Raw genomic sequence first — 23,930 nt, 5'->3', positions numbered from 1 at the left:
TCACTTGTGTTCGACAAAAGAACTCACAATGCCAACTATTTGTTTAAAAATTGGGTTTATTTGTTGGTAGTTTAGAGAGATTTCACACAGTTGATATCACATTGATTCAGTACTTAAAGATCAACACCTTTTACAACCAAGATACTCAAATTCTAAAGCAAAAAAAGACAAGAAAGTTGTTTTTTATATTTTGCAAGCTCACATAATGTATGATTCAGATCCAGATAGGATGGATTAAGCATCTTTCATTAGAAGTTAATATCAATAACTAATGGGACACGGTTTTAAGAAGAGCTGTGACGCATGATGGAATGAAATGAGGATGGGAGCATTGTGTTGGGATGGGTGGGAGTACATTAAATCAGAGGCTACAAGTCATGACTGTCACCACTGAAAGATTACATCTAGCAGGCTTGAATCTTGTCAGTACAAGTAAAAGGTTGGTACAAAGCACAGAGCAGCTACACTGTGTCGATGTGGTCAGTGGCATACAGCAGGAAGCCAGTGAAAGTGTTCATGTAGTTGCCGTTGCTGACGTCTTCACAGATGTGGCATGAGCTAAGCAGCATGACAGCCACTTTGTCCCCGGCATTCAGCTCTGTGGCCAAAACGGCAGTGCTGCTGTCTTCCGGGTCCTGACGACTCCTTTCGATGAATTGTGCCACCGTTTTGCCGTTGACCTCCAGACGGGCACACATATCCCAGTTTAAATCTGGAGTACAACTAGTGTAGAGGGTGACGGCGAAGTTGTAGACACCGCAACGGGGAACGGTGAAGATGCCAGTCTCCGTGTCGTAGCCGTTTCCCAAGTTGATGAAGATTCGGTTGTAGATGATGGGCTTGTCATTCTCAAAGTGGCTGGAGCGGGCCATCTTTAGATTTGGATCATCTAGAGCGACTGAGAAGACACTGCGGCTGGCTAGAGATGCAGAGAAGAAGAAACACTCAGGTTAGCACAATGAGTAGTGGATCAGATGATGTTCTGCACTGTGTCCTGGCTTGCCTGAGTCATGAATGTGTCACTCACCTCTCATATTGTTGAGGGCCATCTTGGATTTCTGCAGGTCCTGTTTCATATGGTCAAAGGTATGGTTAAAGAGCCACTCCATCCTGCCAATTTGTTCCCGCATTAGACAGCAGCCGCACGACATCTGGTCAGCTTGACACACTGCCAACACAAACACACACACATAAATGTATTAGTTTCCAGATGGAGAGTATGTGGAGACTTTATGCAGATAGACAGGACAGACTTGTTTCCTTAACAATCTCTCACCTGTTTCCAGATAGCCGCCATCAGACGGTACAAACTCGGTCACTGGGTCCCAGGAATATTTGTCTTCCTGACCAAAAGCTGCATGCAGCAGACACAGCAGCACAAATGCTGTAGGAAAAAAAGAGCAAACACAACTACCATTAACACTGCCAAAAATTGCATTACATGCCTTCGCTATTCACAGCTGACTCTGAACTACTGATTTGTGCCCCTTTTTCTAACTTTATGGCAGAGAAGCTTTAACAAAGACCTTCAAAACTAAACAAGTCATAAAATTCTTCCACAACACTACTTTATTCCTTAAACTGGGTTTTTTTTGTGGTTTTTTTAATGCTGATTGGTTTATATTCATTTTTAATCTTAATATTTACTCGTAAACTATTTTATCTTACCATATAATAGAAGACTTTAATCACAAATAAGCCGCCTAAAGTCTGAACACTTTGGCTCTGAACTAAATCGATTCCGATGGAAACGGCATCCTCGTATATGACCACCCCCCCAACTGTTTATCTCCGAAAGATGATGCCACTGAAGTTACAACTTGCAGCCTCACCTCTCATGTTGATGTTCGTAAACGATGATGATGCTTCTGACGGATGGAAAGAGTGAAGACTGATCATAAGACACGAGTCATGGATATTTATTTATCTCAGAGCTCCTCCCTTCTAACCTCTTTAAACATCACTCCTCCTTTTTTTTTTTTTTTTTTTTAATGTTCAACCAATTGGCTTCATAACTTTATAAGTGCAGATGGATTTCTTCATCACTAGGGGCTCTCACATCAAGCAGACACACATTCTCCAGGGCTTTGTTACTGATGCTATACCCAGGTATCAACTATCACCAGCGGTGGGTGTTAGTCTTCTCATAAGCAGCCAAACATTATGATTCATGGAGCTGCTTTTTTACATATAGATCATTGTATATTACTTCTCAGCTGTTTACTGTGTCTCCACAGCTGAATAAGATCATACTTGCCTGTTTAGAATGAAAAAAAACTGAAGCATGGATTACTGCACACAGCGACACTACATTAAGCTCCTGCTGAGGACATCTGACACTTCACGAGCAAGGACATCCATCTCAATTGAGTATATACAGAATTGATCAATTATGATATGGTGGTATGCACTGGAGCTGGGCAAGACATGCGGTTTGGGGAAGGCTCAACTGAGAATCCACTGCGGCTCTCGGGCCTCGCAGATCCCCTTGGTACCTACGAGAAATACCATGCTGGCTAATGTAAATAAAATCAAAATAAATAAATACAAGTTTTTTATTCTTTCTTTGCGGCCCGATACCAAATCATCCGTGGCCCGGTATTGGTCCACGGCCCAGTGGTTGGGGACCACTGACCCAAACACATTGACAGGCCGACGCTGCAAAATAACATTCTGTTCAGCGAGATCTGCAAGAGGCCATGACGAGAGGAGGTCGAAACAAATAAATGCAGCTTGAGGGCAGAAAATACTTATTTGTGTGTACAAACTATCAAAAAGACAGAGGCTGTGTCTCATTTTGCGTACCTACACTTGCTATTTGGAGTGCATGAGTGTGTTCACATTGACAAGTATGGCAACATGCAGAGCACTATGAGTACCTGGATGGTGAACTCCTGACAGTCAAAACATTGAATTTCAACACTGGACACGTCTTACCTTAAACAGTCGCCATCTTGGCGGTGTGGCGGAAGGAGAGAGACCACCAACCTATTTTCAAACTGCTGAAATTAGCGGCCGAGGAAGTTGCAGATGTTGCAGACCGCATTACACAAATATACGTTATGTGTCCAGTCCATATAAAAGTATTTATTTTTTCTTTAAGTACCACTACACTACTGTTGAATAGAAGCTTTGAGTATGTTTATTGTGTGCATTAAACAGAGCGCACAAAAACATGTTCTTTTTTTTAGTAAAATGAGCGGATAAAACCAACAGATATTTTCACTGGTGATGAGCTCAAATATTGTCTGTCCTTGTTTTAGAAGTGCACAACTGTGTTCAGTATGAGACCACACTACCCTGTCAAAATTGAGGCACTAAGTGTACTAACATGTTGTGTACAGTAAGTGTACTAATGGAAATACATAAACACAGGAGCAACACGGGCACAGCGCAAATCCAGGCACATTGGTATTTTTGTGCAGTACGAGTGGGTTTTTTCAGTGCTTGCACCGAGTTGCAATTTCCGTAGAGCAACGTGAACCCGGCTTTGCCCAGGTGGAGGTGCCTCGCGCTATTTTAGTAACAACCATACTCTACTTCTGTTATCCTTTTACTAAGCAAAAGCTCCCAATTAATTTTGCCTATTTGACAACAAATAATATCTCCATGTGTGGCATTTCTCATTTCTGGCATGCTCAGAAATCAGCATTTCTAACCATCTGTTATCTACACCTGCTTTACATGGTCACAGATGGGCTGGAGCGTATCCAGCTGATTCTCTTAATAAACTATATAGGAATAATTGACTACGTTGTTAGTCATGCAGCATAAAAAAAAAAGTCAATAACAATTAAATAAAAAAGGACAAAGTTAAAAAACAGGTGTTTCTGTTACAGTGAAGGATATGATGAATGCAGTCATTTTTAATGTTATTTTCACTGTTTACTTTCTTTCTGAGAAATAAACTCTGTGTAACTGTTTTTATTTTCGATCTAATTTTTTCCACTATGTTTGAAATAAGCATCACAATTAAACAAGAGCAACACAACATGCAGCTTGGTTTACATCAGCACATTATCAAAAGTTTGGTTTCTCCTTACCTCAGTGGAAGCAGATCTTCGTGGAGCAGTTGAGGCAGGATGAAACAGGACTTGTTCGTCTGTCCAGTCTCTGAATGAAGCCTACTGACGCTGTTTCTCCTGCTGCTAAGATCTGCTGGTCCATTTTCATGTGCTTCATTTGGATGGTCCTCTGTGCTCTCAGTCTACAGTATGCTGCTCTTCTTCAATGTACCACCAAAAAAAGTGGGATTTTCTTTTTTTAGCCTGGAGATGAAGTAATACGTTTGACTTGCTATGATGCATTTTAGTTCTTTTAGCAATTGGATTAATGTACACAGAAGGCTCTTACTCTAAAGCAAGAAGGTGCTGGTGTGACCCAAAATTGGCCAGCTCACTTCAGGTTAACATAATCCAAGGAAATGCAGATTAAATTTAAATTTCTTTTCTGTCTGTAAATTAGTCCTGAGAAGGACGTGAAGCTCGACCACGGTGCACTCTCTCTGTATTGTGACTCAACAAGTATAAGTAAGTATTGTGAAATTCTTCTGCTGGCATGTGAGCTCAGTGAGTTCTGATAAAATGTGGTTGATTGCTTAACTAAAGGGCTACAGGAAAATAAGTCTAGCTCTTGTATTCAAGGAAACTTGGAGCTAAAAGTGCAGTTTTAAAGAGTTCAGTCGCTGTTCGCCATCGATTAATATCAATGGACATCCATTTTAAAAGAGTGCGTACTCTTTGCCTGACTCCACCAGAGTATTGCTCACGGCTGTGATTATAGTCTGGAAACTCTGTTTCAAACCCTGTTTGGATTAAGGTTTGCTCAGCCACTCTGAAGGCTGGACCAATCAGTGACCAGTATGTGGCTTCGAAGTAGTTCCTACAATGGCAGCGGTGGGAGAGTTTATTTCCACACCATACTGTGAAGTGATCAATACCAATTGGTTAAAAACTGCTCCAACAGTCTCAAAATGAACCCAACATCTACGACCATTAGGATGCAACGACTGGAAACAGTCCTCAATGGAGGGTGTGGCCAGAACCATATATGCACACAGTGTATATGGGTCTAGTAACACCAGGCTAACTTACTACTGCACAGTCTTTAGTGGCTCCAGAGGGAGCTCTGCAAAATCCTCTAAACATCTTCAAATTATGTCCCTCAAGGCAATGTCACCTGGGGCTGACAACTACAACATCTGGCATGTGGAGTTATAAAAGAGTGAGATTTCCAGCTTTCCAGTGACTAGCCAAACTCTCATCTCTGCTTGCAGTGTGGGCCTGCAACATGAGGCTGCACAATTCACTTCTAGCATAATACACCCAAAATCTCCAACTGAGCTGATCTTGATTTGGTTGTATTGTACATGATACAGGAGTCAGGTTTTAACAAGCTGAAGAAGCATGGAATAATATTTTTTTTAAAAAGACAATACTATATCTGGTTCTGCTCTGTTTATTTTTATACTTTCATTAAACTATCCATGGTGACTGACAAAAAAAACTAATTCTAATCAGTTGTTAACTCAAAAACATCATGAATAAATCAAACTACCTCACAATGCAAATATTTATTTCAAAATCCAGATTTATTTTCTTGCCGTTTTATAGACCACATATTTCCACCACACAAAGTCTGTCAAAAATGATGTGAAGACAGGTACGCTGAATAAAAACTGTCAGTTGTGAGACAAGCTAGAACATGGAGAGTAGTGACAGGCATGCTTGAAAAGACTTCAAACCTTAGCAACATTGGGCATGAGGATAGTGTTAGGATGACTGAGAGTACAGAATCAAATAGATTAAGGGCTACAAGGCACGACTGTCGCCTCACAAAGATTCCACGTGTTCCATTCGAACCTTGTCAGTGGGGTAACAGTTGATATAAAACCCAGAGCTGCTACCTTTCCCTAACTTAGTCAGTAGCGTACAGAAGGAAACCAGTGAAAGTGTTGTAGTGGCTGCTGTAGTCGCAGAGGAAACACCCGACGGGCAGGTTGACCGCCACCTTGTCCCCAGCCTTGAGGTGAAGGGCCACAACAATAGTGGCACTGTCCTCTTGGTCTTGCATATTTATTTCTTTGGGTCCCGCCACCACCCGGCTGTTGACCTGCAGGCCGGCACAGGCGGCCAGGCTGTTGCCAGGAGACCCGGCGTCGCTGTAGACGGTGAGGGCGATGCTGTAGACGCCTGAGCGGGGAACAGTGAAGACACCGGTGTCCGTGCTGTAGCCGTCTCCGAGGTTAATGAAGACGTGTCTGTAGACGATGAGCCTGTCGTCACGGAAGGGGCCAATGCAGCTCAAACTGTTTTCATTGGTTAGAGCGACGGAGAAGGCACTGCGGCTGGCTGGAGATGCACAAGGGAAATGACAGAAATGTTAGGAAGATGCACTGGGAAAAGACCCAAACTAGATTTTATACCAGATGTGTAAAATGTGTGGATAAAGTTTGAAACATTGATATTCTCTCTCTTCTGTGTGAATCCAGCATGTGTTTCACCTCTGACATTGTTGAGGGCGGCTTTTGTTTTCATCATCTCCTTCTCCAGCTCATTGAGGCTCATGTTAAAAAACATCTTCATCCGGTGTATCTGCTGCTGCATGAGACAGCAGCCACACGACGCCTGGTCCGTAAGACATACTGAACACACACACACAAACACATGAATAGGTTGCAGAGGAGCGTGTATGCAGAAATAATGACTATATCCTACTACTGAAATGACTTTTTATAAAAGATCTCTCACCATCCTCTGTGCTGAGATTGACGCCTCCATTATCTGTGCTTTGTCCTGGTCCGCCCCAGCTATAATCAACAACCAGGGCAAACGTTGCTTCCAGCAGACAATAGCTGGGAGAAGAAGAGCAAAGACATGTAGCAATGAACCCTGAAAGCATCAATCAAAATCAGCGACTCCTGTGAAAATTGTACCCCTTTACACATCTTAACATCTATCTGAAGAGTTCCAGAAGTCTCCCTACATTTATTCTACAGTTACCACTTGTTAATTCCTACAACCTTTTTCTAATTACATTTTGTCTCACCTCGCATGGTGATGCTTGCAACTGATGATGGCTTCAGAAGGTATGATCGACTGATGCAGGGTCAAGAGTCACAGCTATATATGTACAGTTCCTACATTCTGGCTTTCTTCTGGCTTTCGAATAGCTCCTCCCTGTTTCCCCTATAGCAAGCCTCTATGCCCTATAACTTAACTCAATTCTCTACTGAGTGGGGCTTCACAGACACACAAACGCACACACACACACCCTACAAGTCTTTGTGCTGTCAATGTAGGTCAGGTATTATCTGTCCTCTAAGGCAGGTTGTCCACGTAGTCCGGTGTTCCCATCAGAACACAAAGATAGCATCTTTCCTCTGTGTTTTCCAGCACATGAAATATGTTATTGTGTAGCAAAGTCAAACTTTTATGGAAAGTCAACCAGACCTGTTACAGTTTCCTGAAGACACTCTTTAATTTAAGAACTGAAGAAGCCTTTCAGATGAGGTGAATGTTTTTGAGGAAATTAAAACAAGACCAGTTTCCTTTGGATAAAACTTTGATTGACCACAAACTTGATGACTGAGAAACTTCAAAGACATTGTAGTTTGTTTTTCTATACCAGAAAATTCTTTTTAATCTTCCCTTCTCGATGTTGTGAAGCCAGGACCTTGCAGGACACCATGTCATCAGTGTTTGTTGTGTCTGATTTGTCCAACTTTATTTAATCAGGGCAGGACACAACAAGCTGTTGCCACCACATGCAATAGGAGAGTTTCATTGTCCTCCTCTGAATAGTGTTGGGTTACTAACTAGCACAAAGCACGGCAACTATTTATGAATGTTTGGACTCACAAAATGAGTTTCCTTCAAGAGGATAACGAGTTAGAAAGTTAAAATTTGAGTGAAAATCAATCTTTGACAAAACAATTCACGACTATTCATCACAGGTTTGTTTGTAACATCTTGCCTGTGTCCAGAGAAAGAAATGGGTAGACAAAAGACCTCCGATGGTGGAAATAGTTTGTTCCATATCCATTTAGGAGCACTAAAGATATTAAGAGCTCGCTGCAACGTAGAGGACGAGCTTTAGTAGGCATCCAGGTCAGTGACGTGTAAAGATGAAAGATAAGATCAGCAGTAAGTTGGTCGTTCCTTTGGTCACATAGAAGGGTAGAAGTACAGTCAGAGAATCTACATGTAAAATAAATACTGAACCGTCAATAGTCCATTCACTGCTGATGTTAAAGCAGAACAGCTCTTACAGATGAAATGTGTTTACTATTCTTTTATTTATTTACAAAGACATATTTAGAAAACTTTAATCACTTGAATGGAGGTTGCTGCAAAAAGAACATTATGCAAACCAGACATTCCTGAACGTTTTTGTTACCTCACTCTGAAGCAAGAAGACAATTAAAATGTCAGGGTCACATTCCTTCAACCAGACATCCTGGTTATATCAAAAACAGCAGCCCTTCATTCATATACAACTCAGTCCAATTGGCAAACAGTCACTGTAGCTCCCACTCCTGCCCAGAACCTGAATCCCGGGTACAGTGGGCCAGTGAACTGCGCCTGGTGCTGGTGGATGAGGTTAGCCTGGTTGTGGACGATGCCGTAAAAGGCCAGAATCCCTGCATGCTGGTCCAAATAGATGCCGATCCGTCTGGCCTTTGGTGAGCCCAGAAGTTTTTCCTGTCCATCGTGCCAGAAAGAAAAGCCGGCTCCAGACCAGTACAGGCTCCAGGACAGAGAATTGTGGCCCAAACGGCTCTTGTCATCAGAACCTTTACGATCCATCTCTTTGTAGGCGATGCCGATGGTGATCTGTACCATGGGACAGAGGAAATTAGATTAGGATTAGAAAGGAAGCTAAATCTGATGGCTACGAATGGCAGTGATAAATGTAATGCTCAGACTAATTTAAACTTTCTATGGCCAGACTATTTAATATTAATTATCATTATCAATTATATGATGCTTCTATTTTGTTTTCAAATTTGAAGGAAGTCTCTGTCTGTCGCTGGTGATCTCTTTCTTAACCATTACTAAATAGTAATTTGGGCAAAAAGGACTTTTCAGTCAACAGACTGACTCTACAGGTCTCAGCTGTGTACAAAGACTTCATGATAACCACATGTTTTTGTAGTAATGGATGTACCTTCTGGCCGGTCCACTCCACCTCCCAGTAGTATGGACACCCTGCCAGCGGCTCTTTGCAGAGAACCTGCCTCCAGAACTGGAAGCGTTCAGGACAGTCTGGTGGGTTCAGGTTCTCAGCCCGCATCCTGGCCTTACGACCGCCATCTGACAGCTGCACATGGCGATACACCGTGTGGGGGTCCATGGTGGGCTCAAAACGAACTGATGAAAGAAGATGCATTTTAGTAAAGACTCAGGACCCCTTTCAGATGGCTTTGATATGGGTCTATGTTATTGAGATAGACAGACTCACATTTTAACATTTCTTCTCTGGTCTTTGGTTCTGGATTAACAGGTCCCTCTGTTGTTACAAAGGAAGCTAAGAGGGGAAAAAAAATAATAAAAAAAATACAGCAATTCATTGGAAAAAATGACATGGAAAAATTGCAGGCAGTGCGTATTCCCAGGCTGTACTACCACCCAAATAGGTATACCAGTCTCAAATCATGCATCAAAAGAGATCTACAATACACGGTCCAACTCCTCAGGGAGGGGAAAATGAATACAAAAAAGCATTTTCTAATGTGTTTGTATTTACCTTGAGGTTGTGGAGTAGGAAAGGATGGAGGGGGGGCTGAAGCTTCATGTGCAGGGAAGAAATGCAACAAAAGAAACAGGTAAATCAAAAGTAAATGTATACTCAATGACATCTTTCACTTACTGTTGCAGGTATTCTTATTCTTACCTTGAAGACATACTGGCCTTGAAGGCTCATGCTCTGGAGGTAAAAAAAAAAATATATATCAAGTAAAATATTAACTGAGGGACTATCATCAGGACCAAGAGCATTTGTTTTATTATTCAAAGATTTACTTTATATTGATTTTTAAAGTAACTTACCTTGAGGCCGTGAAGGTGGCATAGGTGGAGGCTTTGTTGACGTCTCATACACTAGAGGAGAGAGGATTTGTGAGCAAAGGTGTGAAGGTTCCCTGTTCTTTAGTCAAAGTCTACCAGTCAAAAAAACCTCAGTCGGAACTTATTTTGAACTTGTGTTGAACCAGGTGACATGGCTGAAGTTACCGAACCTGCATTTTGTGCAGTAGCCTGACGAGAGACTTCAGCTGGTGTTGGGGCTGCTGCTGCTCCCGCATCATCAGGTACTGAGGCCATGGATTCAAGATTCACTACGAAGAAAAGGGACGTTTTGAGAAGAGAAGAGAAGAGAAGAGAAGAGAAGAGAAGAGAAGAGAAGAGAAGAGAAGAGAAGAGAAGAGAAGAGAAGAGAAGAGAAGAGAAGAGAAGAGAAGAGAAGAGAAGAGAAGAGAAGAGAAGAGAAGAGAAGAGAAGAGAAATACTGACCTAATGTGATGATCTTGGCCAGGCTGGCCTTGCAGAGATCCTGTATTGATTCGTGTAGTTCTCTCATCACTGAGCGGACGGAGGCGACCAAGGCCTCCTCCCGACTCAGCACTGACTCTCCTGTGGCACCGGTCTGACCCAGCGTCTCCATGATGAGGAAATTCTTGAGAACAAATGTCACAAAGTTTCACAATTTGAAATGACTAATTTACAGTGAACTTTGAATGAAACCACGTTCCAGCGACACTCTGCTGCTTCTCATTCTCTACCTTCAAGAAGCAGATGTCGTCCTGCATGTCAGCCAGTCTGCTCAGCTCTTCACTCCTCCAGTGGAGCTGTGCTACCTCCTGCTCCAGTTTGTGGATCTGCCCCTCAACCTGGCTGCATAAGGAGGTCTCATGGGTGCTAAGGTGCTCACCAACCTGCGAGCCTGTCAGATTCACACTCTCAACTAGCTCCGAGAATAAATCTGTGCTCTCCTTCTCCAGAGCCTGGACCAAGGCCTGCGAGTGTAGAGAGGAGAAGGATGACGATGTTATGAAATGTTGGTACAAAGAATGTATACACGCATGTCATACACAAACAAAATGTCACAAATGATGACTAAGTAGAAAGGTTTCTACAACAAGCATTCCTCATTTGTATTTACTTTGTGCTGCCGAGCAGCGAGTGGGAGCTCCTTGAGGTTCTTCTCAGTCTCCTGGATTCTCCTCTGTATCTCTGCCTGCATCTGAACAAGCTCTTTCTACACACACAAACACAGTACATCATGACTTTAAAACACTTTAGGGCAGTGATGGCCTTATTGTACTTAGTAATTTGTTGTAAAATATTTTGGGCAGAAAAATCCTCTTAAAGAGGAAGAACAGCTCCAAAATTGAGATGACTCCACAGCAAAGACTCTTGTCTTACAAGTACTTCTAGTTCAGCTATATTTTGAAAATGTTTCACTTGTGAAAACAAAGTTCTGGATTCACCTGCAACTCATTTTCTACACCAAGTTAACATGAGTCAAAAATAAATCCTACAAAAACACACTAAAAATGTTACCCTGGTAAAAATGATCCTTGCCATTGCATACCTCTCTCTCTCTTCTCTCTTCTTGTGGTTTGAGCACTCGATGTCCCTTGTGTCCAAGATGGCAACACACCTCACACACACACTCCTTGTCTTCATGGCAAAACAGGTCCAGGGGTCGGTTGTGTTGAGGGCAGGACCTGGGGTCCACAGGGGGAAGCTGTGGGTACACGCTGCGCTGCCGTGGCCCTGTATCAGATAGGACCTCCAGATAGACGGGCATCGATGGTGGGGCTGAGGAAGAGCTTTGCTTGAGGCTGTTGGTCCTCAGCTTCTCCATAGCCTCCGCTAACAAAGTGCTCTTGGCCAGCGAGGGCCGAGGGTTGAAGACCTGCCTACACTGGGGGCAGCTGTACTGTCCCTTGCTGTCTCCTTTGTCCCAGTGGCGCTTGATACAAGCCAGGCAGTACGAATGTCCACAGGGTAGAGTGGCCGGGTCCTTCAGGGTGTCCAGACATACTGAGCAGGCAAAGCTCTCCTCTTCAGACCAGGCTGAGGCCATGTGGTGCTGGGTGGAGTGGAGAGGAGAAAAATGACTTTCCAGAGGTCAAGTAAGGATGTACGCGGACGTCCACAAAACTACCTGTTTGAACAGGTCACAGAACTGAAAAGACACCCAAGGATGGCAAGTCTGAAATGCCAGTTCACATGAATGACATGCGACTAAAAAAACAACCTGAAGCAACCCTGGCTCAGGGTGGAGCTGGTTAAACAGGTGGGGTGAGGAGTTTCTCTCTCTTGTGTCATAGGTGTTTCCCAGTTTGGTAGGTTTCATGAAATATTCACAGTTTATGTCACTGTTAAAATTAACAACTCACTTAATACGAAATCAGACTTTGTTTTGAATTTGAGTCAGTCACTGAGACAAATTAGAAAACTGTAAAGAGCACTTCTTTGAGTGTACTTGATAAAGGAACTCGGCCTATTTAATGCAGAGTCCAAACAAGACAGGCTGGTTTGTGCCTCTGAAGCCTTGTGATGTAAACTGAAAACTTTCCCAATGACTTCATCGCTAAATAATCTGTCTCACCCCCGCCCTCCATTTATTTTGAGAGAAAACGGGCTAAATGTGAAAGAGTTGCGAAATAGTTTTGCGACATCACGTCACAGTGAGGGCAACACTGACGCGCGTGAAGCCGTTCTCCGCCATGTTGACTAGAGGCAGCCGGCTGAGTGGGCGAGAGGCCAGCTGCTACCGATTCAACTTTCAAGGTGAGTGTTTTCCGCTTTCAAATTACGTTTAAAATCGGGTCACTGTTTTCCGAGTTAAGGTGGGACATGTCGGGTCCTTGCCATCGACCACATTTGAGCATTTTGGATACGAACGACGTTAATTTGTTCGCTTTCTGGTTTGCTGTTGTTGTTGTTTTTTTTTTTTTTCTGGCTTAACCTGTTAGCCGGTTTGGTTAGCGTGCGTCCTCTTTAACAGCTCGCTTTCAAGCCAAAGAAGATTTGTACAACCGGCTTTGAAAACTTTACTTCGTAGTGGAGAAGCCACAAGCTTGAACGTACTTTACAACAACAACAACAACAAAAAACACAGTTAGCAAGTCAACTACAAGCTGTTGGACGGAAGTGGATTGGTAAACTTCAGAAACAGCTGATCGTCACGTGTTTGGAGACTTTGTCACTAAGATGAAACGCGTTAACACGTTTTAGTGACGATTGTTAAGTTTGTGTGAACCTCTGAGCTCAGATCAGCTGACAGCAGTGACTCAGAGACGTGATCACTCCTCCCTCCTCAGCAGGTGAGACAGGTGTTTGTTTCACCTGTAAAACATTCACCCCGGCGGTGTGATGAACCCTTTTTTTGACTTGACACGTTTAAAACGGTCTTTGTTTGTGTCTGTTTCTGTTTTCTAGGATGTTCAGGGGCCCTCAGATCCTGACCTGTCCGATCAGGTCGCTGCTGCTGCTGAGAGAATCACATCTTTCTGCTTTCTCTGATCACACCGGGTGGCAGGCAGCGAGACACGTGACAGAAAAGAGACGTGGAGAAATATGTGGAAGAGGCAGCGCGCAGACTGTCTGCTGTCCAGCGCAGCTGTTTGGTTTTAGCTGGGACCGTGACGAGTATCAGCTGAGAGAGGCTTCATCTGAAAAGCTTTCCAAAGCCACGTTGTTACGCCATCACCATCACCGTCCTCGGGCGTCGGCGTCTGCACAAACCAAACAAGCGTCTGAGCCTGGGAGCACTTCCTGGGACTGTGTAGTCAACACTACTTGCCTTGAACGTTGGAGAAGGCCGTGGGACTGTAGCCAGCCTTCCCTCAGCTGCACCAATAAGACTCAAAGTAATCTTCCTCGAAGCCATTTACATCACAGACAGCACGTGGTTCGAGCTTTCAGCTCGACAACTCGCACGCCGCAGATTTTAGGCCGCTTTCACAGAAGACCACAACCGCTCAGCCTCTCTTTGCACCAAACCAGAGCGATTCATCGGGCGGCCCCTCGCGTGGCCGACACCTGGACAGACTGCCTGTCCCCCGAGAATGAAAACAGGTGTCGACAGAGTCTGGGGCCCAACTTGAAGTTCTACGAGGTGGAGAAGGGAAGAAAAGGTGCAAGTGAGAGCAAAGGAAAGAGCCAGGGGAGATGGGCATCCGTCCTGGTGTCTCTCTGCTCTGTTGAGGGAGAACCTGCGTTCCTGTTCACTCTGCGCTCCAGCACACTGAAGGGCCGACACAAGGGGGATGTCAGGTCAGTGGGAGGCTACAAACGTGCTGCATTATTTTTTAAAATGGCTTTTGAGAGCACTGAGAATCCTCTTCGATCTTTGCGTAGCTTCGCTGGAGGAAAGAGCGATCCCTCAGACAGAGATGTGGTGGCCACAGCGCTGCGTGAAGCCCGGGAGGAGCTGGGCGTTCATGTGGCAGCGGAGCGGGTCTGGGGCGTCCTGAAGCCTCTCAGGGACATGGTGAGTGGGACCCTTTGTGATGATCTGAATTAAATTCAAGTTCTTACTGTTGATGAAGCTGTGGCGTAATCACTGTCGGAGAAACGCTTGTGATTGATTGCAAAATGGTGTTTTATATTTCATTTTGATAAGGGTTTGCAATCTCTTTAATTATTGATTAATCTGTCCATATTTTGTTGATTATTCAGTGGATAAAGAATAGTGATGAAAGCCCATCATCGGAAATTCTAAAAGCCATAATGGCAGTAATATGAAGGAGAAGAGCTCCGAACGCTCACATTTTCAGAGCCTTTCAAACTGAGAATATTCTGAACACAACATCTGTTTGTGATTGTGATGTCGTCGTGTCTTTCGTGTGTTTGTCCAGTCAGGGATGGTGATTGCTCCTGTGCTGGCTAACCTCGGTCCTCTGGAGGAGTTGGCTTTTAAACCAAACCCTGGAGAGGTACAGTCAGTTTCATTTTTACTTGACATGGGCAGGTTGTGACTGGAAGTTTACTTTTTCAACATGGTGGTTATATGATATATTCATGAAGTCATGTTGGTGTGATGTCCAGAGCCTGGCCAATATACCTGCCGATCACAGATGTATTGTGTTGCTGTACATGTTGGCCAATTTAAAAACATTTACTTTACAAAACATAATTCAGAAAAAGATGTTTGGGGTAAATTAGAAATTGTTCTATTTATATGTAAAAGATTCATCGTTTTTAAAAATTTTTTTTTTTTTTATAATAATTAAATTCCCAGTGAAGTTCACTGTTTCAGTACACTGATGTCAGTGTGGAAAATACACTGCAGAATGTCCTGCCTCCATATCTACATATCTTTATCAAAAGTGCCGACACAAAGTGCCACATTTTAGGGATCATTGCAAAACATACAGTACATACATGTAAAGAATATTGGCTGATATATTGATATCAGAATTTTTCTACCCGCTAATATCACTATTGGCTCCAAAAATTCAGGATTGGCCGGGCTCGAGTGATGTCATACCACACATTCACCCTTAAATACATCAGAGGCATGTTGTTGTTGTGGTCATTTTGCACTTTGACCACATGATCTCCCGATGTCACTTGGTGGCTTCTTCACTGACATTTTCTCCTGACTTTTTAAAGTGACACCATAAGAATATGAATAAATAAATAGAAGCCCATCTGTGAAGTTGTAACATGTGCTTCGTTTGTCCGGTTCCCTCCCAGGTGGAGGAGATCTTCACCTTGTCCCTGTCCCACCTGTGCAACCCCCTGAACCGCGGCTACACACACTTCCGCACCGGTGACAAGTACGGATACACAGTTCCCGTGTTTTGTAACGGGAAATATCGAGTGTGGGGCCTCACTGCTGTCGCCCTGGACCACACCCTGAAACTCATCATCTCTCGATAGCAGCCCGATCACACACTCAGGTTTACTAGGACTCGAGGATTTGAACGATTAATGTGAATTGAAGCTTTGTGTGGAAAAATCACGTCAGGAATCGACGTGAACAATACATATTTTTCGTTCTCATCCCACTCTCATTTAAAGAGGCAAATTATTTTTCTTTTGTTGCAATTTCTGAACCTCGGATGTGTAAGAATCTCTATTAAACATTCACAATGTGAATAAAGACAGTGGCCTGCTGCATGGATGTCACAGATGTTTGAATCTTTGGATATTTTATTTGTAAAACAGAATAAAGTAAGAGCATCGATGGACAGGGCCAATATTGCAATAAACCTGATCAATTCTTATTTGAATTAAATTTGTGAATAACAAATGCTTTAATTCACTTTATATTCGTATGTACTGACAGTTACACGTCGAGTCTTTAGCAAATAAAGATTTTCACGAGGCTCAGTTTTGTTACATTTTTATCATGTCAGTTCTCCGATGCGCCGCTACAACACTCATGTTTCCCACGTTATCTCAAACTGGATCAAACCTGGACTGTTGCAAACACTGAAGTTAAAAGAAGCCCGTCGGGATGATGTGGCACGTTGAAGAACAATGCAATAAAATGTGTTTTAAACTTGCTCTCGCTGTCTTTTCTATTCTTTTTACATGGCGGACACCAAAGCAATAAATAGTGCAAAAAGATCATTTACAGTTCAACAATGCGATTCCTGTTGGAGATTGAAAACTTAACATTTTTCTCAGTTGGAATCTGAATCACATGGAAATCCAAAACCTTTTACTTAACATCTACTTTAAAATTGTACTGAAGAAAATGCTACTAGTCCACAATCATCCGCACATGCAGTACAACCAGCTCGAATGGCTTCAGGCTGCTCTCCAGGTGTGTATAGTCCAGCACAGTCCAACGCTCTACCCTGCAAATGTGGTATTTCCTGCTTGAAAAACAAAGTGGGGGTCTCTCGCGCTAATATCACGAAGGTAACTGCAGTACATAGTCGCCTTCAAAGCTTCAAGGCAGCGAACACTCCATGGGGTCCTGTGAGTCGGGCAGGAGGTGGCAGTTGAAGGGCCAGCTGAAGGAGAAGAGATCCAGGGATTGGCTGCACTGCTTCTCGGCCGAGGAGCAGACGGAGCGGCAGGGCTGGAGGACGCCGCCCTGAGGGCTGCAATGGGGGAGAAACATCCCACACACCAGCCTCTGCAGAGGCTCGAAGCACGCCAGCTCCATCAGTACCTGGACGACAAAACCGAGAAAAAAAGAAGAGTGAGGTTGACTGTTGGGCCTGAAACAGCTGTAGCTGTCAGATGACGCTTTGGTTGTGGGCCCTGTTTTCAATAAGTTGTGAACTTCTACCCGATACTGTCGCAGCAGTGTGCCAGCTTCTCTCTGGTCAGCGATGGACAGCCAGATGTTGGGGAATGAGGTGAAGTTGTAGCTGAGGCCCTGACACATCTCCACCTCTATGAGCTCGCATGATGAAGCTGCTTTCATGGTGAGAGGAAATCAGAAATATACACAGATTCAAATTATGATATAATCACAAATTACATCTGAAGCATGTCTGTTTTTGCAGCTTGACTTTTATCCTGATCTTTCAGTTGTTCCCCTTCCATCGATTTCAAAAGCAAATTTCCACCTGCCTCTTCCTCTCAATGGCAGATAACACAAAACCAGCTGCGATCGAGGTCAGCGATAACATGGACTCACTGAAGGGAGGGTAGGTGGAGTTGCCACAGCCCTGTTCGTCTGCTCCATCAGGACAGTCGTTCCATCCATCGCACAGCCACTGCCGCTGGAGGCACTCCCCTGTACTGCAGGCAAACTGGCTGGGACCACACGTCCCTTAAAAAATACAGAAGTATAAGTACGCAGGGAAAGTTATCGAGAGGTAAAGGACATAATGTGAAGAGCAAAGGAAGAAAGGAAATAGATGCTGTAGATGTTGCTACTAATTCTAAAACGTGGATGCTTCACGCACATCTTCACCTCTTGACCTCAAACATCTAATCAGTTCATCCTCCAGTCCAAGTGAATGTTTGTGCCCAATTTAAAGAAATTCTCTCAGGGTGTTTCTGAGATACGCGCTCCGTACGTTTTGAATATAAAATATCATCACGTCATCATTGTATCCTATTAGATATTTGTTTGTGTGAAATTACGCGTATGTATTCTTGAGTTATAGCCATAAATGTGTTTTGAGTGGTTACGGTGACCCTTTGCCCCCAAAATATAAGAAAGGGCGTCGCAGTATGAGTAAAGTACGGAAAGAAGAGAAGATCAGAAACATGAACAAATAAACGCACCAGTAGCACTTTGGTTAAACATAAATAAGCTTTACAAAAAAGTTTAAAAAAAAAAACAACTCACTGCCCAGTACAGACACGGCCTGGTATGTTGCGTTGAAGCCGCTGTCGGCCACTCCCTCATCTGCCACAAACATCACGGTCATGTGGGGGCCTGAGGAGGTCAGGTCTGGTGGGAAGGTGGTACCACAAAACCTGACACGAAGGCACAGGAAACAAAAGCTGCTTCAGCCAACTCTGGTTATGTAATTCACATTAAGGAAGACGCACACCGTACGTATCCTTATTACTCAACATGCAGGGTTTAAAGAACTAGGAGCGGGTCACCGCAGTAACTGTATGAGTGGATGAAATGATCATAACAAACATGTAAGAATAAAAGAGTGTGGCAGGTCCCACCGTCCCAGAACTCTTCCAGCTCCGGTGCTGACGCTGTCGTGCACCTCCACATAGTCAAACTCACACACGTCCTGAGTCTCCAGGCTGAAGTTTCTGAAGCTCAGTGTGATGACGTGGCCCTCCTCAACGGATATATACCACACACACAACTAAAAAACACACAAGATCAGTAAAAAACACGTGTCGCTGTCCTCTTTTTTTGCCAGTTTCGGGGTGCGTTTCCCATCTAAAGTGGTTCTGATTGCTACCTGCTGGTGAGGATAAGGCTTGGGGTGGTTTGGACTTTCCAGGTACCCATACGGCCCGGTCTCCTGCCCGCCACACTCTGTGAAACATCAGAGTAGAAACAAGTTCACTCCTGTGTCCTTGAGGCCCTTTTCTCGTGTGTTTAACTTTCTGCTTTTAGCTCTCACCCGTATGTTTGTGGCTGCAGTTTGCCTCGTCTGTTTGGTCGTGACAGTTGGGATGACCGTCACACACGGACACAGGCAGCAGACAGTGACCGCTGTCACACATGAACTCTTCTCTGGAGCAGCTCTCTGAGGAAAAACACACAGCAGACACATTGCATATACATGCAAATGGCCACGAGTAGCCTATGCATGTGCTTCCAGATGCAGACTACTGACTGTGGCCGGGCAGCACGGCCCTGTACTGCACAGTGAAGCCGCCGGCTGCGATGCTGCCGTCAGAGCGGAAGGTGACCCACACTGTGCTGCTGTTTGTGTTGACAGTCGGTGGAGCTACGTTACCACAGAACCTGCAGGAGACACATTGAATAATCAGGGTTTTTTTTTTTTCTTCCTCTCTAGTACAGCTTTAAGTTGAACTTTGAGTCTGAACAGTGTAACTATAAATTCTTAAAATGATTTGTCAGCAGGATTTATGTAGAATATTCGTAAGAGTTCATGAATCATGTTACAACACTTTCCCACAAGTATTCACATGTAATGACATCTTTCCAAGTGCTCACCAATTCTTTACCTTTAGCGCCATCTACCAATTATTTAAGGTAATGACAAATGTTTCTTCACTTAAGATTCATGTGCAAGGGTCAAGCAGAGGTAAAAGGGAGTCTTGGCAGTAAAAGGGAACTATTTTTCTGCCTCGCTGGCACCTCGAACCAACCTGGTCACCACAGAACTCTGTTCGATCTGCTCCTGCACCTCCAGCCAGTCGAACAGACAGGGAGACGGTCCCTCCACGGTCAAAGAGGACACGTGAATCTGGACCAAGGAGGGGGGCGGGACCTGGATCACCCACACACACAGCGAGTTGGGGGGGTAGGAGCCCGGGTGGTTTGGGGAACTGAAACTGCCTTCGGAGTCAGTCAGAACACCTCCACAACCTGAGAGGCAGAGAGGGATGCTGTCTCAGATAGACGGAAAAAAATAAAATAAAATAAAGAAAAAGCAACATTTCTGTAGAGTGAGGATAGATCTACTTGTTTCAGACGGGGGGGTCCTGGCAGGCTGCGGTGCTGCTGTACTGTCCCCTCGACTTGTGTTGGTTGGGACTGGAGGGAAAGAATGAGAGACTTCATCTTCTGCACTCTGCAGACCCGGAGTGACGGTGGACAGCAACGGATCCTCCACTGCCGGGCTTTTTATCTCTAAATGAGGAAACAAAAACAAACAATAGAAATATTTTCTCTGGTCAGTACATTTATATCGATGCACAGAAACAGGCGGAACACTGACATTATGCTGACAACACACTAAAAGCACCAAGACGGCCTATCGGTAAAATCTCAAATACTTTATGTTTACAGTTTGAATGAACAGTTATTATCTGAATTTAAACCGGGCTGAGATCTTTCTTTTTCATTGTGATGACTGAGTTGAGGTGCAGCAGGAACTCACGTGTGAGAATGAGGGCCAGAGCCAGTCCGAGGGCCGCTAACAGGAGCAGAGCAGCGAAGGAGACCACCAGCGCCCCCCAGCCACCATCTGGGCCCCGCAGACGCTTCACACACACCCCAAACAGACCCCGGCTGAGGCCTGAGTGATAGAGCACACAGACAGTATCTCATGGACATGTGGAAGGAAAGAAATTATGATTAAATGGTTTGGGTTTTTTTTGCTTGTAATTAAGATTTTTAAGTTTTAAAATAAACTGCTGGAGTTTGACTGCTTTTGCAAACAAAACAAATCCTGCAGTCATTGTGTAATTTAAGTTTTCAAAATCAAAGCAGCAGAGGTCCAGATACTTTGAGTCCATATCAGGAGAAAAAAAAAAACTCTTCAGAACACAGAATCTACTTTTTCCCATAATGCAACTGTGTAGTATTTGTCATTGGACCATCACTGCCTGGTAAACATCCGTCTTTCAACGTCCACTCATCCTGTTTTTAATACAGGCTTTGTGCAACACATTTGTAGTTTCCAAATCCAAACTGAGATTACCCTGATGACATCACAATGACATCATCGGAGTTATATTCTGTTTAAAAAAAAAAAAAAAAAAAATCCCCTCAGAGCTACAAAAGACATTAATTGTGGCCTGATCTTTTCACAGCCTGAGTAGGATTAACATTTGCACGTATGCACCTTTAATCCTTCCAGGGTCATGAACCATGAAAACCATATACTTCAACATAGTTCTTTACTCTACCAGAAGAAAACAACTTAAATCTAGCTGAGTTTAAGTGATGACAGAAAACAGCTAAAATTTAGTCACACAAGCAGCGAGCTGATTGGCTGACTCACGAGCTGCAGGTGGTTTGATTGGCTCAGGGGTGGAAGAGGATGTTATGAATCCCTCCACCTTATCCTCTTGCTCCCCTTCCAGCTCGAAGGCAGGGTTACAGAACACATTCTGTGGAAGGAAAAACAGGCACCAATGAACAAACTATCAATTAAATAAAAACCTCATCTACACGCCCACAAAAGATGTGCACATGTCGATTTAGAAACAACATGAGGTAACTCTTTATGGGATAAAAATGCATTACATCATTCGTCTTTTAAATGAAAAGTTGAATTCATAAACAATGAAACACATCTTCAGTGGTTGGAACACACATTCATTTGGTCTGACCTTCCTGTCGGGTGATTGCTAAGATAAACATTATGTAGATATTGCTGTACAGCACACATCAATGAGTCAGTTTATCAACTTCAGTTTCTGTTTATTGTCCCATTAGTCTCCGTCAGGCCGCTTAATGACATGAAGATAGCACTGACATGTCACCTTTTAAAGATCTATATTTTCTCACTTCTAGCTTTTCTTTTGTTTCTAACTGCTTTTTTTTTTTTTTTTGCTAAATGCTCCATTATATTCATTATCTAATTCTGTCTTGTGCCAAGAAAGTAGTTGTTGTTTTTTTTTTTTAACATTTTGGTTGAAAACAAGGAGAGCGGTGAAAGTGAACCAAAACATTAAGAGTTTCAGGACACTAACTCAGTGAGATAGAGGAGAGCTGCAGGTTCAGGTTCAGGATGATTCTGTACAGGTTCATCCGATGAGCGACCCCTTTAACACTGTCATATTATTCTCACATGCAAACATGTCAAATCAAAGTTGTCCTGCTGAGGACAATCTTGGTGAAATGTGCAGATATCATTGGGCGATCATCCGAGTAACTGGTCAGCAAAGTAACCAAGTTTAGCTGTGAATGTTAACTCGTACATTTAAGTATGAGAAATGGGTTTCCAGCTTAAAAAAAAGAGGTTCAAACCAGAGGCAGGATGCTGAAACAAGCCTGATGAACCTGTTACCTGGTCAGCTTTGTTGGACTCCCTCTACCCCACGCGTATGCAGGAATAAAGCACAGTAGATACTAAAATACTTAAAAACAGCTTGGACTCCTGTTATGGACCTTGTAGATGAGAGTCCCAACTCAAAGTCCACTTTCTAGCTCATTGCTGTGCTTTCAAAACCTAGTAGATGGTCTTCATCAGTAAAATGAGTTAAAAAAAAAAAAAAAAGTGAGATGATGTGTGCTTTTGAGTTTGAACTTCCGCGTCCATCTCCGTGACAACTGAACAGACTCCATCCACTTGTGAATCTGTCTGGAAAAACAAGCACAGAAGAGGCCTCGAGCTGGGATTGTTTTGTTATAATAAAATAGTTAAGGCCGTAAAACTAAATGTTAATAAAGCTCCTCTCTATGACCAGAATCCAAATGATCTGCCGTAAAGCTGGCGGTCCGGGGGTCCGGGGCCCCAGGGCGTTTGGTAATCCAGCCGGGACTGTGAAGGCTTACACAAGCAGGAGAGCCCTATAAGGAATTCAACTACTAAACACCATTAAATCAGCTCTTCAGTTTGTTCCCCACCGAGGAGTGTCATTCAAATTTAAACTCTCCCACTCACCTTGTAAATTTCTGAGGAGTCTGAGTACACAGCGACGTGGCTGAGGTCAGACATATTTAGTCCAATGTCCCCTCTCTCAGGGGAAGAAGAGGGACTCTGGTCGGTGCGCCTCTTCACAAAGAGCCCGGCGTTGTGATGAAAACATCCAGGATGATATCTTAAAGAGAGCTGTTTCTCCTTGAGGGGATTTTAAAGATATTTTCCAGAGTCTTCTTATCATTGTTCACCTTTTGCGCCGACTGTAAACCTCCTCTGTAGCTGTGAAAGCCTCCAGCCGTCAATCATCCAGCACAGCACAGTCGTTTGTTGGAAATCCATCAACATAATCCAGAAAAAAATGAAAGGCAAAAACAGAATATAATTCACATAAAGAATCTTTAGACTCCAGTCATCAAAATATCCATGTTTGCTGTCATTCTTTGTCCTTTTGTTGAGTTTAGCACATGCAGCTTCGACCTATATTTCTCTAGCTTTTTTTTTAATGTGTTATAAAGAATGGTTATAAAAGAATTTCAGAAACTCCTTCACCATGCTGAACAAAGCCGAGTCAGCTGAGAGGACTGAGCCCCGCAGGAGGAGGGAGGAATTGGAAGGGTCGAGAAGGGGTGAGGGTGGAGGTGGGGGTCCCTGTTAAATCACTATAATCCCCATAATGATCTATTGAGCTCCTAAAATGTTTTATTGTAACACACTCTTACGTGCCAGAGCGAGCAGGTGCACAAACACACAAGTGCAAATAAAACGTGAGCGGCTGCAGACCATTTAAAATCCACAGAACAGTGGCGCAGAGACCTTTAGTATTAATCCTGGGTGATTTAGCATGAAAACAACAACTTGGTGAAGTTTGGTGTGAGAATGGTGAATACTAGCAATAAAAGCATTTGTGAGATTTGAAATTGCATTAATTACCCAAAGCTGGTTTAAGACATTGTGGTAAAAAGCTTTGGAGACCACGCTTGATTTAACATTACAAATAGACCTCACGGAAAACTGGAGCAGG

General features: G+C 43.5%; 5 protein-coding genes across 6 annotated transcripts; 1 reads left to right on the top strand and 4 right to left on the bottom strand.

The window, feature by feature from the left end:
* Positions 1-60: 60 nt before the first annotated feature.
* LOC138616601 (complement C1q-like protein 2) lies at positions 61-1,143 on the bottom strand. Its single transcript, XM_069691039.1, has 2 exons — positions 1,028-1,143; positions 61-919 (listed from the first exon to the last, which is right to left on the bottom strand). Exons 1-2 carry the CDS (start codon positions 1,128-1,130, stop codon positions 462-464), a joined length of 561 nt encoding a protein of 186 aa, XP_069547140.1. The 5' UTR covers positions 1,131-1,143; the 3' UTR covers positions 61-461.
* A 4,773-nt stretch (positions 1,144-5,916) lies between these two features.
* Positions 5,917-7,054, bottom strand: LOC138616404 (complement C1q-like protein 4). The gene is made up of 3 exons (XM_069690660.1): positions 7,048-7,054; positions 6,503-6,643; positions 5,917-6,350 (listed from the first exon to the last, which is right to left on the bottom strand). Exons 1-3 carry the CDS (start codon positions 7,052-7,054, stop codon positions 5,917-5,919), a joined length of 582 nt encoding a protein of 193 aa, XP_069546761.1.
* Positions 7,055-7,594: 540 nt separating this feature from the next.
* On the bottom strand, positions 7,595-12,090 carry ftr86 (finTRIM family, member 86). Its single transcript, XM_069691026.1, has 11 exons — positions 11,593-12,090; positions 11,161-11,256; positions 10,781-11,014; positions 10,512-10,674; positions 10,238-10,336; positions 10,050-10,100; positions 9,895-9,927; positions 9,748-9,789; positions 9,463-9,528; positions 9,169-9,371; positions 7,595-8,834 (listed from the first exon to the last, which is right to left on the bottom strand). Exons 1-11 carry the CDS (start codon positions 12,088-12,090, stop codon positions 8,499-8,501), a joined length of 1,821 nt encoding a protein of 606 aa, XP_069547127.1. The 3' UTR covers positions 7,595-8,498.
* Positions 12,091-12,761: 671 nt separating this feature from the next.
* On the top strand, positions 12,762-16,529 carry nudt8 (nudix hydrolase 8). 2 transcript variants are annotated; one of them, XM_069697178.1, is made up of 6 exons: positions 12,780-12,800; positions 13,285-13,336; positions 13,452-14,288; positions 14,373-14,505; positions 14,873-14,950; positions 15,714-16,529. In XM_069697178.1, the coding sequence occupies exons 3-6, from the start codon at positions 13,453-13,455 to the stop codon at positions 15,897-15,899; spliced, it is 1,233 nt and encodes a 410-aa protein (XP_069553279.1). In that variant the 5' UTR covers positions 12,780-12,800; positions 13,285-13,336; position 13,452; the 3' UTR covers positions 15,900-16,529. The 2 variants fall into 2 exon arrangements, with proteins under 2 accessions (XP_069553212.1, XP_069553279.1); XM_069697111.1 differs by lacking the exon at positions 13,285-13,336 and having other exon boundaries at positions 12,762-12,800.
* mfrp (membrane frizzled-related protein) lies at positions 16,517-22,984 on the bottom strand. The gene is made up of 13 exons (XM_069690647.1): positions 22,931-22,984; positions 21,323-21,431; positions 20,477-20,614; positions 20,059-20,226; positions 19,743-19,962; positions 19,244-19,374; positions 19,028-19,153; positions 18,863-18,939; positions 18,615-18,763; positions 18,280-18,410; positions 17,620-17,754; positions 17,266-17,396; positions 16,517-17,145 (listed from the first exon to the last, which is right to left on the bottom strand). Exons 1-13 carry the CDS (start codon positions 22,982-22,984, stop codon positions 16,921-16,923), a joined length of 1,794 nt encoding a protein of 597 aa, XP_069546748.1. The 3' UTR covers positions 16,517-16,920.
* Between the last annotated feature and the right edge of the window lie 946 nt (positions 22,985-23,930).

The sequence above is a fragment of the Brachyistius frenatus genome, unplaced genomic scaffold (genome assembly GCF_029030835.1).
Source record: "Brachyistius frenatus isolate BFR_SWC_R1_liver_20210118 unplaced genomic scaffold, ASM2903083v1 Contig_1, whole genome shotgun sequence".
Classification (NCBI taxonomy): Eukaryota; Metazoa; Chordata; class Actinopteri; family Embiotocidae; genus Brachyistius; species Brachyistius frenatus.
This window is presented reverse-complemented; position numbering and strand designations above follow the sequence as displayed.

Coding starts and splice junctions, on each gene's coding strand:
- LOC138616601 (XM_069691039.1), bottom strand. CDS start 1,130: ATGCGGGAACAAATTGGCAGGATGGAGTGGCTCTTTAACCATACCTTT. Junction 920..1,027: donor GGCCCTCAACAATATGAGAG/GTGAGTGACACA, acceptor CTGCATCTCTAG/CCAGCCGCAGTGTCTTCTCA.
- LOC138616404 (XM_069690660.1), bottom strand. Junction 6,351..6,502: donor CGCCCTCAACAATGTCAGAG/GTGAAACACATG, acceptor GTGCATCTCCAG/CCAGCCGCAGTGCCTTCTCC.
- ftr86 (XM_069691026.1), bottom strand. CDS start 12,090: ATGGCCTCAGCCTGGTCTGAAGAGGAGAGCTTTGCCTGCTCAGTATGT. Junction 10,675..10,780: donor ACGACATCTGCTTCTTGAAG/GTAGAGAATGAG, acceptor TTTGTTCTCAAG/AATTTCCTCATCATGGAGAC. Junction 9,529..9,747: donor TCCTACTCCACAACCTCAAG/GTAAATACAAAC, acceptor TTCCCCTCTTAG/CTTCCTTTGTAACAACAGAG.
- nudt8 (XM_069697111.1), top strand. CDS start 13,453: ATGTTCAGGGGCCCTCAGATCCTGACCTGTCCGATCAGGTCGCTGCTG. Junction 14,506..14,872: donor TGAAGCCTCTCAGGGACATG/GTGAGTGGGACC, acceptor GTGTTTGTCCAG/TCAGGGATGGTGATTGCTCC. Junction 14,951..15,713: donor TTAAACCAAACCCTGGAGAG/GTACAGTCAGTT, acceptor GTTCCCTCCCAG/GTGGAGGAGATCTTCACCTT.
- mfrp (XM_069690647.1), bottom strand. CDS start 22,984: ATGTCTGACCTCAGCCACGTCGCTGTGTACTCAGACTCCTCAGAAATT. Junction 20,615..21,322: donor AATCAAACCACCTGCAGCTC/GTGAGTCAGCCA, acceptor TCTATCACTCAG/GCCTCAGCCGGGGTCTGTTT. Junction 18,411..18,614: donor GCTGGAAGAGTTCTGGGACG/GTGGGACCTGCC, acceptor CCTTCGTGTCAG/GTTTTGTGGTACCACCTTCC.